Source organism: Nilaparvata lugens, chromosome 12 (assembly GCF_014356525.2).
Source record: "Nilaparvata lugens isolate BPH chromosome 12, ASM1435652v1, whole genome shotgun sequence".
NCBI classification, from domain to species: Eukaryota; Metazoa; Arthropoda; class Insecta; order Hemiptera; family Delphacidae; genus Nilaparvata; species Nilaparvata lugens.
The window spans coordinates 3,867,483-3,886,027 of NC_052515.1; the positions used below are offsets into that span (position 1 = coordinate 3,867,483).

Sequence of the window (18,545 nt, forward strand, 5' to 3'; positions counted from 1 at the left end):
AAATATATCTGCGCTAGGATATACAACTGCTTGCCAAATGAATTGAAGACCTTGGAAAACTTGAGTCAATTTAAAAATGAACTAAAAAAATTCCTCACAATGAGACCATATTATAGTCTACAAGAATACTTTGAGGAAAGAATCTCACCACACCGACACCAGGAACCACAAGGAAATTGAGCACTACATTATGATGAAAAAATCTGACGACCACGGCGCATACGCGCTTCCAGTGGGAGAATATCAAGTATCAAGTAAGTAAGTAAGTATGTCTGGAGGCCTGGTTTCTAGGACACTCATTAAATCTAATGAACCATTTTGAACTATTGAAATAGATGAGTCTAATGAACCACCAAATCTACGGGTTTAGAGGTTCATTTGATTTGATAAGTGGCCTAGAAACTGGCCCTAAAAGTAAAGACAAAAATTAAAAATACATGTGAATGAGGTTTAAGGACCCGGTTGCACCTATATATTCATTAAATTCAACCGCTGTAAATGACGTCATTGCACTGTCGTAATATTGGTTCTCCTCGCTTTTCTTCCGTTAGATGACCTCAATTAATAGAGGATAAATTTAATAAATCAAAGCGCAACTAGTAGGAGAAGGAAACTAAATATTCATTTAATTCAACCGCTGTAAATTGACGTCATCGCAATGTCGTGAATATTGGTTCTCCTCGCTTTTCTTCCGTTAGATGACGTCAATTAATAGAGTATAAATTTAATAAATTAAAGTGCAACCAGCCGGAGAAGGACACTATATATTCATTTAATTCAACCGCTGTAAATTGACGTCATTGCACTGTCGTGAATATTGGTTCTCCTCGCTTTTCTTCCGTTAGATGACGTCAATTAATAGAGGATAAATTTAATAAATCAAAGCGCAACTAGCAGGAGAAGGACACTAAATATTCATTTAATTCAACCGCTGTAAATTGACGTCATCACACTGTCGTAATATTGGTTCTCCTCGCTTTTCTTCCGTTAGATGACCTCAATTAATAGAGATTAAATTTAATAAATCAAAGTGCTACAAGCAGGAGAAGGACGATAACATTTTGGGATAAGGCTTTATGAATAGCAGATGAAAAAAGAACAGAGATCTTCAACAAACTTCATTTATTTCAAAACACCAATTTCAAAAACTCAACTAACAACTACAAAATCAATAATTATTATTTAAAATAATAGTAAGAGGCACATAACTTTGGTAAACTTTGCAATATTTATTAATTAATTAAATTCATTAATAATACAGTATAATATTATTATAACGGGTGATCCATAAGGATCAAGGAGGTTTGAAAAACGAATAAATATTACAATGTACATGACTATTACGATGAAGAAGAGTATTGTGAACAAAATGACAGAAACTCTTATCATAACCAACTATTTATCCATTAAAAATGTGTATATTTTACATTTGGCTGAAGATCTTGCTAATAGCACTGCATTTCACCGTGGAGAAAATATAGAACAAGAAGATATCCCATGGTATAGGTCGTTTATGTTCCCAATTTTTGTTATCTCAAGCCGATTACTGTCGACTACTGTCTATTATTACTGTTTTGTTGGGGTGAGAGTGTAAGAACGGCACAGTATGAGAGACTACCAGCGTCACATAGATTCACAAAAACAACTACTAGGACTTTCGGCATGAGTTAACAGTGGAATTTAGAACATAAACGCCCTACACCATTGGATATCTTCTTATGATATCTTTTCTCTATGATATCACTCAGTTATTACTGAGTAGAGCTTCTAATCATTTCAATAACTACAAATAAATCAGCACCTACTACTTTGCACTTGTTCAAGAAGTACGGTAAAACTAAGTTTAATATAAGTTAAACTACGGTTAACCTAATAGGTTTAATAAACCTGAACCTATGGTAACACAAATGTGTGGAACTAAGAGAAAAGATAGAATTCTTGTGCTATCTTTTCTCTATGCTAGAACAAAAAAACGAATTCAAAGTAAAGGGCCCCTTACACTAGGGAATTTGGATCAGCGAACTTGGTTCGGGGAACCAAGTTCGTGTAGGATTTGTCCACACACTGTAGTGGGGAGAGCGAACAACCGTCCGTTACTTCAGTGTCTTTCGGGGTCAAGAGATGAGTATTTCAAAGTAAGCTGGTGTGGGAAGAAAATATATTGAATATAGTTAGAATTTATCGCCCTGGCGGACGAACCGAACCAAGTTTTTAATCCAGATTGAAGACCAAATTCGTCACGAATTTGATTCGCGGTTCGCCAATTTTCCACATACACTGGGGAACTTGGTTCGCAAGAACCAAATTCGCCAATCCAAGATCCCTGGTGTATGGGGCCCTTAAATGTATTACAATTGCCACGTTCTACACTAATCTCAGAATAGCAAGTATTGTATTAAAATAAATACTATTGATAGAATTCTAATGTCTTTTTCACTACAAAACACTCTATGACACTGTTTTTATCTAATCCCTTTAAACAAACTTATGTTCTCCTAACCAAAAAAAAAAAAAACACATCTCAAAGAAATTGGAAATATACAGTGAATATGAAAGCATTTGAGACTTATGAGCTCTTATATTATGTTTTTTGTATCTTCCATACGCTAAATAAATAAATATCTAATCCCAAAAGTTTCAGAAGTTCAAGTTGAAGATAGTTTACAGATACAGATAGACTCAATAGAATCCAAAATTTCATATTTTGACCAGTATACGATGGAATTCGTTATCAACCACAAATAAATTAATAACTAAACAGTGTTCTACGTTAGTAAAACTTTTGAAGACTGTATTTGATCGGCTTCTACTAGTAGATTTTGTTTCTGTTTCTTTTCTTTGTATAAATTTCCCAGAACTATACCAGCAAATAGCAGAAGTCCCACGTTATGGTTGGAAATGAATTTATCCGCACAATCTGTAGGGTTGTCGATATCCAAAGAATACAACTGGAAAAATTGAAAAAGCTGTTATTAAAAGTGGTATACCAAGATGAAAAATGAAACGTTCAATCAAAGGTACAACAGGTTTGATACACTTTAGTGAGGTCCACGTTATAATCACAGTATTTGATTGACATTAGTGTTGCTATCCTTGTCTATCATTCGACAATGCAGATAGCGCTATCTTCTCTAGCTCCGCAACATTGTAATGATGGAATAAATCTAATTGATGAGATCAAAGTAATTTTTTGAATATCCTAGTATACGCTAGGTTACACCATAGAGAAAATTTAGCATAATACGATATCCCATGGTATAGGTCATTTATGTTCCAAATTTCAAGCCGATTACTGTCGACAACTGTCTATTATTACTGTTTTGGCCGGATGAGAGTGTAAGACTCAACTTACACTACGCGACTCAGGCCGAGAAGAGACTCGACTCTAGTCGAGAGCATGTGTTTCCAAATGGTGACACTTAGACCAGTCGATTGTAGCATAGAGAAACATTAGCGTAAGTAGATATCCCATGGTATAGGGCGTTTATGTCGCAACTTTTACTGTTATCTCAAGCCGATTACTGCCGATTATTGTAGATTTTTACTGTTTTGACTGGATAAGAGTGCATGAACAGCACAATATGAGAGACTACCAGCGTCATAAAGCTTCACAGGAAAGAACTACGTGGACTATCAGCTTGATATAACAGTAAAAGTTGCGATATAAACGCCCTATACCATGGGATATCTACTTATGCTATTGTTTCTCTATGATTGTAGTCTTCGCGACGTCACCAATTGAAAACACATGCTCTCGACTAGAGTTGAGCCTAAGAACGGCATAGTATGAGAGACTACCAGCATCACATGGCTTCACAAAAACAACTACTAGGTCTACAAACTTGAGTTAACAGTGAAATTTGGAACATAAACGCCCTATACCATGGCATATCTTCTTATGCTATCTTTTCCCTATGGTATCACCAAAAATGATACAGTATCACAAAAAAATGATACAGTATCACTACACATGATACGATATCATCACAATATGATACAGTATCATCTCCACTTGATACACAACACCAAAATTTGATACAAAGTTCCAAACTTTGAATGAATTCTACAAACCATGGGATATCTTCTTATGCTATCTTTCCTCTATGGTATCACCATAAATAATGCAGTATCACCACACATGATACAGCATCAATACAATATGATACAGTATCATCTCAGCTTGATACACAACACCAAAATTTGATGCAAAAGTTCCAAACTTTGAATGACGTCTACAAACCATGGGATATATCTTTCTATGCTATAGTTTACACGCACCTGATTGATAATATGTGCCGAGACAAGTCCAACTGCGCCGTAGTAAGGCCACGTCTGCCCCACAGTGAGGCCACACGTGATAAGTCCACCGATCATGCCTGAACCAAACATTGACAGGTACAGCTTCGTTTTGTTCTGGAATTTCAGTGCCGTCGATTTGATGCCTAATAGCAGGTCGTCTACTTTGTCCTGTACAGAAAAACGTGGGATTGGTTTTAGATCAATAGCAGTTTAATTTATATACATTGCCGATAAAAAATGTAAAACATCATATATCACTCTCTAGAGAGTTTAAAGATATATGTTTAACTATAAATCCAGTTTTAACCATCAGCCAACTCAATTGAAACACGTTATAATAAATGCTACCATAGCTTGATTTAACTCTGGTTTTAGCTTAATAGAACCTGGTCTAAACTTCTATTATACGGGCCTTGGATGTATTCTACTGATGAAAATCGCTTGATTAACATTAGGTATTTTATTTGACTATAATTTCGAGACATAATAGGGAAACCCCGTTGTCTCCATTGTGAATAAATAAGAATAAGAATGTTTATTTCGCCAAAATTACATAGTTACAAAACATGAATGATACATACAAAATGCATAATAAAAATGTAAATTATAATAGATCTAAATGACTTGGCACAGCCAGCAAAGTTAAACTTGTGCGCTAGCTGTGAGTTCATAAAGCAAACAGTACGAAGTAGCCTATAGCAATACTGAAAATGGAAAAAAATATATACCTATATAATAAATATTATAGTAATGCTTCTTATAAATAATACAATGATAAGAATTGAATAATTTCGTGTTAAAACCAATTATACAGGTGATAACCAAAAACAAGTCATACAGCCTACATTAAATCTTCTAAATGCAAACTAATGAAGAAGAATACAATAAAAAATGAAATTTTCAGTTGTGAGCACATCCCAGTGCTTAATCAATTTTCATAAATAATACAAAATATAGAAAGACATTTAAAACTCAAAAGAATCATGAATAGATTTATTAACATTTAGGCATTGTAAAATATATATTCTGCTCAACCCATACATTTATTTCCTTGATAAGTGCTTTAGTAATTTTGAATTAATTAGTTTTATCGGAATTTTGTTTGAAAATATATTGCAAAGATAGGTGAATTGGTGTCGACAAACTACTAGTTTTATTAAGTTTTATATTTTTTAATGCTAATGAACGAGTAAATGATAAATCTTTTAAAGGAATACTGTAATTTATAAAATAGAATTATAGTACCCTTTAAAATCAATAAAATATTAAAAGACCTTCCAAAAAAAAACAAGAATACAAATTGTATTTTTTAATATTTTATTGATTTTAAAGGGTACTATAATTTCATAATTTTAAGGATATTAAAATTTATGATTTTACCCTTTAAAATCAATAAAATATAAAAAAACAAGAATACAAATTGTATTTTTTAATATTTTATTGATTTTAAAGGGCACTATAATTCTACTTTATAAATACAAGAAAGTAGCCCTTAATTCATTTATTATTCATTTTAAAGAATACTGTAATATACAGTAAAGAAAAGATAATGTGTCGAATTGAATCAGAAAATATTAATATTTTCACGGACATTCTTTCATTGATTCCCTTTGCAGTGTTTCCGTTGATGACAGTTGAATTTTGGTTAAATTCTCCTGATTATGCTTTCCTTGGTCTTTTTCTTTCATTGGTTCCCGTTGCATTGTTTCCGTTGATGACAGTTGAATTTTGGTTAAATTCTCCTGATTATGCTTTCCTTGGTCTTTTTAAACAGCACGTAAATTTATATTATTTAGTTGGCAAACTATCAATTCACATTGAGCTTCAACTGTTCATTATGTTATCAAATTTCACAACAACTAAACGATGGAATTATTAACGGTAATTCGGTAGGAAGACTGTAGGAACTTACTCTAAAATTAGAGTAAGCTCCTACAGTCTGATGATGACGGATAACAGGTCGAACCGATCGTCACTACCAATGTAAGTGCATTTTCACTCCATGAGTGTTTTTAAAATTCAAGTTTAATTTTAATAGTGAAAAGTATGGATATGCAACAGAGTAACGGTAATTTACTATATTCTGAATCATTAAAATGCTGAAACGAGTAATACAGGTAGATTGGTCAATTTAAAATAAATTATTGTGATTTACCTTGAGCCTTGCTACCCAAGAGGCATTATATGATTAATATACGTTGGACATAGTGAAAATAGTCATCACAAAAAGACAATTGGACACTGGACTTTTGAAAAGCTGACATTGTATATGTATTTATTTATATTGTATTTATTTATAATGAATGTTGTATGTGACCTGGCTTATGTACTGATGTACTTCGGCTTAAATAAAATCATTGAATTATACTAAGTAGAAAAATAATATCATTAGTTCTTTTAGGACGGTTCACACGTATGTAGTCTTCCAATGTATGAACACTCCATACTCAAGTGCCAAGCCACACGAGGCGTGTTTCCAGACGAGTCGGCAGGGCAGAAAGCTCTCCGATTGGCTGATTGGGTTGGCGTTCGGAAATCAGCTGATCGGAGAGCTTCCAGCCCTGCCGACTCGTCTGGAAACACGCCTCGTGAGGCTTGGCCCTAATGGCATTCTTCATTTATCGACTAATTTACAAACCTGGTGCGCATTTTAGTTTATTTATCGACTAATTCACAAACCTGGTGCGCATTTTAGTTTATTTATCGACTAAATCACAAAACTGGTGAGCATTTTAGATAATTTATCGACTAATTCACAAACCTGGTGCGCATTTTAGTTTATTTATCGACTAATTCACAAATCTGGTGCGCATTTAAGATTATTTATTGACTGATTTACATACCTGATGCGCATAAATGGTGTCGTAGACAATGGTCCAACATACGCCTGCGCAGTAGAGGGGCAAACAGATGGACCAGTCACACTCTCCCCGCACCGCGGCCCACCCCAGCAGCGCCCCCCAGTTGAAGGTCATTCCAAGGATTAGTTGCGGCCAGTAGGTCACACGCTTCATCAGCGGGTAGACTATAACCAAACCTGTGCAACACACACAATAGAAAATGTAAATATAGCCAATTTCTTATAAATAGAAATACAAATCTCAGTACCCTTTTTTAAATTATTTTATCAATTATTTTATCACTAAAATCTTATTATCTTATCACTCTTTAATCTATAAATCTTATCACTAAAACCTTTATTTTGAAAAATGTTATCACTAAAGGGTACTGAGATTTGTATTTCTATTCATATTACAAGTAGCCTTAAATAGAAAAGAGCCCATTTCTTCTACAACAACCTCCAACTTGGAGGGATATGCGGAGCAGAGAAATGGAGGGGGATCAGCCAATTACAGAGATGAATAGAGTTATAGAAAGAAGCGCAGTTACCAAGTTGTCGATCAGATTCAGTCGATGCTTTTAGAGAGTAAACTAGGTAAGCAATAACAAATAGTGAGTAGGTTTTTGATTTTGTATTAAAACTGTTTAAATAAGTGCAATATTTTCTAAAGTTTTTAATTTATTGTGATACATTCTATGATTCATTTAGAGTATAAAATCAACCTTCAAGATTCAAAATTTTAAATCATCATTCCTGGACCGAAAATCAAGTAACGAAGCAGTGTGTGATTACATATTATTTATAACCTTATCTTTTGGACAACATCATCATTTTATCAAAATTTTTGGAGAGAAATAGTACAGGCTCAGCCTAGTTTTTCCTCCAATGTCATAATTGTATTATGATTATAGTATTTTATACAATAAATGAAATAAATAAAAAAATAAAAAATAAAGCGTATCATGAGCTGTTCAACACTCTCTAAAGACTAAAGAATTAGTATGCGTATCATGAGTTAATCAACAGTCACTAAAGACTACAGGACACTGTCCGCTTTAGCACGGCAACATCGTCGCCGCGGTATTTCTATTTGAATGAAAAAGACTAAGAAATTGTCAAAAAACCACAGATTTATTGATATGGAGCAGAAACAAGTAGAGATACTTTTTGTGTAGTTGAGAAGTTTGATATTGCGGTAATTATTCATATTGAATGAAAAAGACCAAGAAATTGTCAAAAAACCACTGATTTATTGATAATTAGAAAGACCGGTTTCGGTTATTACACCATTGTCAACTGATAAACTCAGAGATTGACAATGGTGTAATAACCGAAACCGGTCTTTCTAAGTATCAATAAATCTGTGGTTTTTTGACAATTTCTTAGTCTTTTTCATCCAATATGAATAATTACCACAATATCAACTTCTCAACTACACAAAAAGTATCTCTACTTGTTTCTGCTCCGCATATCCCTCTAAGTCGGAAGTAGTTTTAAATCGACTACAGTGTAAGCAATAGGAGAGGCTTGGATGAGGTGGTTCCAGGTAGAAACAGCAAATCTGGTAGATGGTAACACTAGGTTTCCTTAGCCCGAAATTAATACGAAAATAGATCTTAAAAGGATGGCGGATGACAGAAAGACATGGAGAGTCCAACGGCTGTTGAACAAATAGAGGATATGGAAATAAACGGGAATATTTTTGAACTGCTACATAAGAATATTGCCAATGCCACATTATCTATTTTTTCGTTAACTTTCAGTAATTCAGTATATTTAGTACATGACCGGTCAGGCTTCGTCAAAATATAAAACAATTAATACACAAATAACTAGAGATGGCTGCGATAGGTCGTTTCATGTGGCTCTATAGATGGACTGCAATACTAAATCATGAAACAATCTCAAGCTGGTCCACAAGTCCACTGGTCTCATCATCTCTTAGTGAGTATAAAAAAGTGAATTCGTATGGCTTTTGTTGGTGGGGAGTCCCTTGCGGGAAGGTCCCACCGCCTGAATATATAATTTGAGCCGTCAATGGGTCTTACGACTGTCATACTTCAGCCGGGACCGACCGACGTTTAACGTGCCCATCTGACAGTGAGTATAGAGGGTAGTTGACGAGTTTCTCACGTACCAGCCTACAAAACTTCCCATACTCCATCCAGCTCACGAACACAAATCGGCAGTCTGTTAAAAGCTTTTAGCGTCCGTAAGGGGTAGCATTCATGTGTTTTCGATAGAGTAGGGCTGGTCAATGTTGCCCCGTTTCCTGGTATTGTGTTGGTGCAGCAGGCCCCTCTCCTGGTAGGCATGAACCTCACTCCTTAGGAGCCGTAGGGAGCTATACATGTACTGACTGTACACTGTCAGTTTTTTCAGACGTTTGAAAATTGGCTGGCAGTTCCGGTTGCACAAAAGCCGGTTAAGTCTTAATCGTGATTAATTCCACGAGAAACAATCAGAGAAGCCGTCTTTCCAGAAAAACCTTCTCTCATTGGTTTTCGTAAAATTGACCACGATTAAAATTTAACCGGTTTTTTTGCAACCGGTCCTTACTCTAAAGGTACTTACCTAGGGAACTAGCACCGAGAAACACGCTATACCAGTTGAGTTGAAGGAGAATGGTCAGCCCCACACTCAACTGACCGGCAAGAAATACTAGGGCGTCCCATTGTGTCAACTGTCCACTAGCCAATGGTCTCGATTTGGTTCTTTCCACCTGTATTGATCAAAAATAAATTAATAGATTAAAGGGAAAAATCAAATGAATAAATGTTCAATAATTTGATTGGATGAGAAAAAGAGATGTAGTGGTATTTTTCGTAATTAACAGAATATTACATTGTTGTTGTCTAAAGCTGCGTACAGATATACGCGCTTCGAACCCGGTCCGCGCAAGCTCCGCCCTCGTTCCGCCATCGCTCTGCAACCGCTCCGCCCCCGATCTGCAGTCGCACCGATCATGAACGTTATGGGAGATGTTGTTAGCTCTTCTCGCGTTCCACTCTTGCTCCCCGGTCGATCATCAATCGCTCTGCTCGAGTGACGTTCGGTTGCGGAGCAGAGCGAAAGTCTGTACGCACCTTAAGGCTCAACTCACACTTAAGCAACTTAGGTCGAGAAGAGACTCGACTCTAGTCGAGAGCATGTGTTTTCAAATTGTGACAGTCGCGGAGACCAGAATCGACTGGTCTGAGGTCGAGAAGAGACTCGACTCTAGTCGAGAGCATGTGTTTTCAAATGGTGACAGTCGCGGAGACTAGAATCGACTGGTCTGAGGTCGAGAAGAGACTCGACTCTAGTCGAGAGCATGTGTTTCCAAATGGTGACACTCAGACCAGTCGACTCTAGTCTCCGCGACTGTCACCATTTGAAAACACATGCTCTCGACTAGAGACGAGTCTCTCCTCGACCTGAGTCGCGTAGGCGTGAGTTGAGCCTTAGACTGGCTACTAACGCTTGAACATCAAGTTTCAAGTTTCAAGTTTTTATTGGGCCAGTTGAACATATAAGTTACATATAGCCAAGTCACAATTCACATTAGAGAAACATACAATAAATTGCACAGATACAATACATACAATAGACAATAATAAATAAAATAAAACCGATCAGTAAAAGCAAATTTACAATTAGATCAGATAATTTCTCCTGTACTTGGGTATCAATAGACAAAAAAAAGCATTATATTAAATTGACTAGGGTGTTGTGATCAGCAGTAATGAATTCCTCTACTGAGTAAAATTGATTCGCAATCAACCAGGATCTAAGTACTTGGAGAAAACGTTTATTCGGCAAGGATCTAACTTGAGTTGGTAGCAAGTTATGGAATTTGTAGCCTATCACAGGGTAGCTCGACTTGGACTTTTCAAGTCTGCATCTTGGTATATATATACTCTCACGGTTTCTTGTGAAGTGACTGTGAATGTCATTGCTCTTTGGTAGCCTATCCTGCATCTGATGTATATCCTTCAAACATTGATAGATGAACTCATTAATGACGGATAGAATGCCATTCTTAGATAGAAGGGGCTTACAGTGATCTAGATAGCCCGCCCCAGAAATCACCCGGACCGCTCTCTTCTGAATTAACAGAACTTTAGAAGTGCTAGATGCATGACCCCACAATTTCAAACCGTAACTCATCCTCGAATGAAAAAAAGCAAAATAGGCCTGTCTGACCACCGAAATTGGCAGTTCAGACATCAGCCTTCTCAGTAGATAGACAATGCTGCTGAGACTGGAGCACACCATGTCTATATGAGGTTCCCAGAGTAACTTGGCATCAAGAGTGAACCCCAATAGTCGGACCGGCTGCAAATACTCACTGACATCAGATAGAGAGAACAATATACTTTGGGTTTTTGCCTCATTCAGAGACAATCTGTTTTGTGAGAACCAATCACGAGCTTTATCATACAGCTCCATCACATCTGCTTTAGCTTGGGTGACACTCTTATTTGCAGAGAACAAGGAAGTGTCATCCGCATAGAACAGCACATTTCCCGCTAGATAGTAGTGCAAATCATTTATTGCTACAAGAAAGAGTAATGGGCCTAACAATGAGCCCTGTGGCACACCCCGTTTTACCAGAAGAGGAATTGAGCGCTGATCATTCCAATGTACAATCTGTTTTCTCTCAGAAAGGTAAGACTCAAACACCCGAATTGCGCATTCCTGTAAGCCATAATGCTCCAATTCTTTAAAAGAACTGTATGAGGATACAGTCAAATGCTCGTGAGAGATCACATAGCATTGAAAAAGTTGATTTCCGCTCCTCAAAAGAATTGATAATCGATTCTAACAGTGATTCCACAGCCATGACAGTAGATTTTCCCTTCCTGAAACCAAACTGAGAAGGAGCCAGGAGGTCATGCTCCTCAAGGTATTTATACAGTTGTGCAAATATGATTGCCTCAAATATCTTAGCAAAAACAGGAATTATAGAAATTGGTCTAAAACTTGAGGTGTCACAATATGGACCCTTCTTGTAGACTGGAACTGTTCTTGAGATTTTGAGTTGTTCAGGGAAAGTACCGCTAGCTAAACAGTTGTTTATACACAATGCTAATATGGGTGCAATAATAACTATCATCTGCTTGAGCAAATTTGGGGTCATGCCATAAATATCCTTACAATTGGAACTTCTGAAACCTAAAACCGCTTCAATTACATCTTGAGCACATACAGGACTCCAGGTGAATTCAGAAACTATGGCAGGCATGTGAGTAAACTGAATAGGTTCACCGTCATTTGGTATATCATTCACAATCTTCTCAACTGACTCAAGAAAATAATTGTTGAAGTCATCTGCTGTGGCAAATGAGTTGTTGGTCTCTTTTGATGATGGTCTTATTTTGTTTATAAGGGTCCAGGCAGCTTTTATTTATTACTAGACTCCATAATGAGTTTTGCGTTTGCTTCCAATTTTGTTTCCCTAATTTTATTGCGATACCCATGTCTAAGATTCTTCAATACAATGTTCAGATTAGGGTTTGTTTTACACATGTCACTTACCAACAGAATAAGCTCTCTCAGTTCTTCAAGTTCTGGAGTGAACCAATCGCAACTTGGACGGGTTGGACCACCCCCCAGTCGACCAGCATCCCTCCCCGATGATGAGAAAACCCTTTTAGTCTTCACAGGAAACAAAGAATCAAAAAGTTCCTTAAAACTACAAAAGAAAAACGTAAACCCCTCCCTTGCTGACAACGTTGAAATCATATTAAACCAGGGCTCAATTCGATCCTGTAGTGAAGCACAAAAAATCTGAAGACAATTCTCATTAAATGATCGATACTGGATAGTTTTGAGTGTTTTACCCCGTCTATAGCAAGCCAACCGAGCTCTCAGAAGGATATGTTGTGGTCTGATATTTGATCCTTGCTAACATTCACAGTGAAACAATCCGGATCTAAGTTTGTTACAACTGAGTCAAGAGCTGAGCATCCTCTTGTTGCCTCACTTATTAAACTTGTCAGCCCAAACCCCTGCAAAACATTCAGAAACACCCTGACATCCCTTGGTGAATAAATTGCATTGAAATTATGGTCAGTTCCAATCAACACATAATGACCCACAGACAGTGCATAAGAAATACAAAGCTCCAACTTATCAAAAAACAGGTTTGCATCCCCCTAGGAGACCTATACATCGATATCACTATGAGTGATAGCTCAACAATATAAAAACCTGCAAATTCCGCCGAAACTTCAACACAGTACGTTGACAAGTCAAGTGGTTTAATAGTAAAATTATTCCTATTGTTAAAATATACAGCTACACCGCCCCAAGGTGACTGTCTACAGAAACTGCCAGTAAGTGCCAGCCTATCAATATTTTGGTAGAATGGTAACTCTTGTTCAACCAGCCAATGCTCTATGATACACAATATGTCAACATTCTGTGATTTACATAAGATTTCAAGTTCATTCAATTGTTTCTTAAACACTGCACATTTATGGAGCATAAATTCAATCGGAATTTTTATTATTATTTCTAGAAGACTCTAAATAATTAGGGCTTGACTCATTTACATGCATATCAAAACTTAGATCACTCTTAGGGGCGCCAGGTCGAATCCTAAAAAAGGCTGACTCGAGTCAGACAATGATTGCTGACCTCCAGAAACATTGAGACAATCCCTTCCATCCTCAAGCAGAGTGTCCACACTTACATGATTCACCAGATCGAAACCTAGAAAAGGCTGACTCACATCAGACAGAGAATGCTGATCTCCAAATACATTGAGATGATCCTCCACACCAGGGCACAAGGAACTGCCAACTGCCAAACCATCATCATTCAAACCAGGAGAGACTGAAACACTTGACTGCATTGCCTTGGAAGAAAATGAGGACACTCTTGACGAGGGGTGGCCGATACATCTGCTGTCAACACCCCTTATAATATCATTTATTTTATTAGCAGTAAGTAATTTACCCATTCCATTCAGATGAAGTCCGTGGCTTGTATGGAACCGCCTCTCTAAAGTCCACAATTCTAGTACATGAACCGGATACACATCAGTTAAACGTCTTATGAGTGTATTTATAGCAGCTATAGTTTTATTAATATGTGAGCTTCCAGGTAAATCATAGCGGTAGGGAATAGTGGATATGATTATATTACTCTCTATATATGCTTCAATCACCTCAATTAACCCCTGCATGAATGCTGACTTGCAGATCTCATCAGAGTTATTATTAATACTATTAGTACCGCCCAAAACGACGACCCAATCTTTTTGTTGGCAGTTTTTGACCTCACTTGGGGAGAGCATCCAGTCAGTCAAAGCTTCAAGCCTTGCCCCTGGAAGAATGTGGGCAACACAAGAAAACTCATTTGGCAGCAAGGAGCCCACACGCTCACGCAACCCCCTACCATGACTATCAGCCCACAAATGCAGTCTTCTATCTAAACCAAACCCACTAAGCGAACTGACATCTCTGCAGGCAGCATTAATCAAGGAGCATGATCTGCGGAAACTATTCAAAGCCATTTCGCCAAACCAACATTCTTTCCCACATCTGTCAATAGCTTTTCATTCAATTTCAAATCATTTGCTAGTTCAGAGATCTTATTAAGAAATACATTTTCCTTATCAAGATTATCACTAATAATATTTCCCGCCGCACCTGCCTTCATCGCTCTGCAGCTTGACAAGACAGCAGCAACAGAGTCCTCCCCTCCTTCTTTATCGTCTGTTTGAGTCCCAAAATCAATAGTTGTCTTATCATTCAACTCCATAATAATCCTATCATTAACAATGGACCGATCAATTGCAGCATGCCACTGCACTAACAAACGAGCATTTTCCTCAGACAATGCCTGCATTTTCCCTTTCAACTCCCCAACATTAACAGAACATTTATCACAAACATTATCAGAATTGTTTCCCTCATAGCAAACACTTCCATCGAGAGAGTGAAGTGAATGTTGCTCGTACTCAAATCCAGTAGACGGTTTACCTTTATTATCATATACCGGTGTAGAAGATAAGGCAGCTCCGGATGAAGCCAACAACGGGTCAATTAAAACTAGGTGGGGGCGATCCCGATCAGTATCCTCATCAATGATCACTGATAAATCAACATGTTCAACCGTTTTATTATTACATTGCGGGGGATGATTATGTTTATGTGAAGCAGCAGAATCTATTTCTATTATTTTAGATATTGCTTTGTCAGTTTTTAGAGACGCTTTGCACGACTTTGATAAACAACGCCATTGAATCTCACCAGAAAGATTCTCAAACGATTTTCTATAGGAAAAGTCACGGTAAATAAGCTTGGTGTTCCCTTTATTTGTCAGACTGAGAGTGAAATTATCCATTTCCCAATTGAGTAATTAAGCAGAAAGAGAACACTACAAGACGTGTCGTAGATATAGGAAAATTATGCGTTATGATATTGTAGGCTACCTATCTTATAAAGCACACTTATTGATTTCAATCTACTATTGATTTAGGCTATTTAATATTGTGATATATTTTTATAAAGAAGGAAAGCAATAATTCTTAAATAGAGTTATGATACTGTGATTCAATTGGAATCACAGAAGGGTATTTAAAATGCAATGCTATACAGTTGTCTTACATTATTGTGTCATCATGCATGTTCTATTTAACATGTATGCTATACAGTTTGTCTTACATTATTGTGTCATCATGCATGGGTATTTAACATGCATGCTATACAGTTGTCTTACATTATTGTGTCATCATGCATGTTCTACAATTAGTTGCCAGCCTCAGTGATACAGCTTATAATGGTATTGAACACATCAATGTCTTAAATTCTATTAATAACAAATATACAATTTATTAATAATAAATTTTCAAGAATACAAAATGAACACAATAACAGTTGAACATTATTACAGAAAAGTAGTTGAATTGAAGTGGATCTCAATTTTTACTTTCCTTGCCCAATTACCATAGGTAAGGAAAGTATTGCTTCCGAAAAAATTAAGGTGCCCCAATTTGTAAATTTCTATACGTTTCAAGGTCCCCTGAGTCCAAAAAAGTGGTTTTTGGGCATTGGTCTGTATGTGTGTATGTAAGTCTGTGTACACGATATCTCATCTCCCAATTAACGGAATGACTTGAAATTTGGAACTTAAGGTCCTTACAATATAAGGATCCGACACGAACAATTTCGATCAGATGCAATTCAAGATGGAGGCTAAAATGATGAAAATGTTGTCAAAAACAGGGTTTTTCGCGATTTTCTCGAAAACGGCTCCAACGATTTTGATCAAATTCAAACCTAAAATTGTCACTGATAAGCTCTATCAACTGCCACAAGTGCCATATCTGTAAAAATTTCAGGAGCTCAGCCCCATGTATGCAAAATTCGATTTTAGATTCCCAAATTATCAGGCTTCAGATACAATTTAAACAAAAAAAAAAATCAAGTGGAAAAGATTGAGCATGAAAATCTCTACAATTAATGTACAGTAACATTTTCACCTGAAATTGAAAATAAGCTTGAAATTTGAGAAAATGTGATTATTCAATTGCAAACCGTTGGCAACTGTTGATTCTATTAAATGATTCACTATGAAGAGATAGCAGACCTCATGTGTCTCCAGCGTTATTGTCCTGTCACCAGCTGGCTCAGATCTTTGAATAGTAGACTTGAGATGCGCGTGAACACTAGTGTCAGGTGATCAATTTTCATAACGGCAAGGAAAGTTGTGTGAGTGCGCCACACCAGTTTTTTGTACATACCTTCTGATCAATGTCTTTGTCCCACATGTCATTAATGGTACATCCAGCTCCTCTCATGACAAAAGCTCCCACTCCGAAAATTGTCAACATTTTCAAATCGGGCCAACATCCCGGATCGGCCGCCATTGCTATGCTCCAACCGCATGGCCAGAAGAGAAGCCACGATCCTGTTGAATAATAAAAAATGAATTCTATTATTAAATGATTTAAAAGAATCATTTATTTATTTAGTGTATGGCATTTTTGTCAAAATTAAGAAAATTTCACATTGTTATAAGTGCACGTCAAGGGTTGAAATGTAGTGTATTGCCTGGGGACTGGCTACAGTAAGTTAGTCGTTAGCCCCACCCAGATAGGCACGTCTCTCACATTCAAATATGATGTGGTGCACTGTCTGCTCCATAGCCCCACAGTCACATAGGCCCCCGGTTTCACAAAATTGGTTAAATTTTAACCGTGATTAATTCCACAACAACCAATGAAAGAAGGCGTTTTTGAAAAGACGGCTTCTCTGATTGGTTCTCGTAGAATTAATCACGGTTAAAATTTAACCGGCTATTGTGCAACCGGGCCATAATGGTGAGTCTGCAAATCCCCATTTGAAAAATGATGCATCTCCCATGTTTAGATCGAATTCTGTCAAGTGCCACCCAGATGCGCCGGGGGAAGCTCGAAACCGGAGGCCCAGTGCTTGAGAAATAGCTCTTTGGCATTCCTGGGGGCACTTCCTCTCTCCATCTTCTGGTCAGAGAGAGCCTCTCGTCTCTTAATTGCACTGCCATCCTGATCGCTGGCCTAGTGTATTTGAGCTTTCTTCTATTTATAAGTCTGGAATGTTCTGGATGAATGGGGAGTGCCTATTTGATTAAAAGAATCATCTATTACAATGTTATTTAAATTAATTTTATGTAGAAGTAATCCCTCAAATATTTGTTTCAACACTACAGTTAAGAATACCATATAAGTAAAGTAAAAGTAATTTTAAATGAATGAAACGATTGTCTTACCAATAGGTCTGTCAGCTCTCATAAGCTTCACGTACGGATGACATTTCGGTGGTAGACTGTTGATTAGAGAGGCAGCAAAACGTCCATTTCGTTTATGTACAAGGTACATTCTACTATCAACTAAATTCTTGCCTAAACGTTTGTTCCTATTTTCTAGACTATGATAATGTATCACTGGTGGTATGGCATTCAAGCATTTTGGTAGATTTCCCACTTTATGACTAGCACAACTTACATTACGACTACTTTTAAATGAACTATTTCTATCTGATACATGTAAACATAGTATTCTGTTAATGTTTGAAGTCCTATCCACCAAATTGAGAAAATGGTTTGTGTATCTTAGAACACATTTGCCGGTAAAGTTTCTCACATTCATCACTCAGAGGAAGGGTTAGGTTATTCAAAGATAATTGTTTGAATAAAAACTTGGTTTTTTAAAGCACATTCGTAATAAACTGGATAGATTTGACAATTGATATTCAACTCAGAATAAGCATTGCAATTACATCACAAATCACACAATAATTATAACCTATAAATAATATTTTCCTTGAAAACGTCCATGACGCCCACCGATCATCAGCTGTTTTAAATCTGAAGCAGACGAACTTTTGCCTAAAAGAAAACACAATTCTTTATTCAACACTTTTTTTGATGG

General features: G+C 36.8%; 1 protein-coding gene across 1 annotated transcript; it reads right to left on the reverse strand.

Moving 5' to 3' along the window:
* Positions 1 to 1,105: 1,105 nt before the first annotated feature.
* Positions 1,106 to 18,478, reverse strand: LOC111044234 (4-hydroxybenzoate polyprenyltransferase, mitochondrial). The gene is made up of 6 exons (XM_039438724.1): positions 17,885 to 18,478; positions 16,878 to 17,044; positions 9,716 to 9,863; positions 7,143 to 7,336; positions 4,279 to 4,467; positions 1,106 to 2,948 (listed from the first exon to the last, which is right to left on the reverse strand). Exons 1-6 carry the CDS (start codon positions 18,261 to 18,263, stop codon positions 2,766 to 2,768), a joined length of 1,260 nt encoding a protein of 419 aa, XP_039294658.1. The 5' UTR covers positions 18,264 to 18,478; the 3' UTR covers positions 1,106 to 2,765.
* Positions 18,479 to 18,545: the final 67 nt, after the last annotated feature.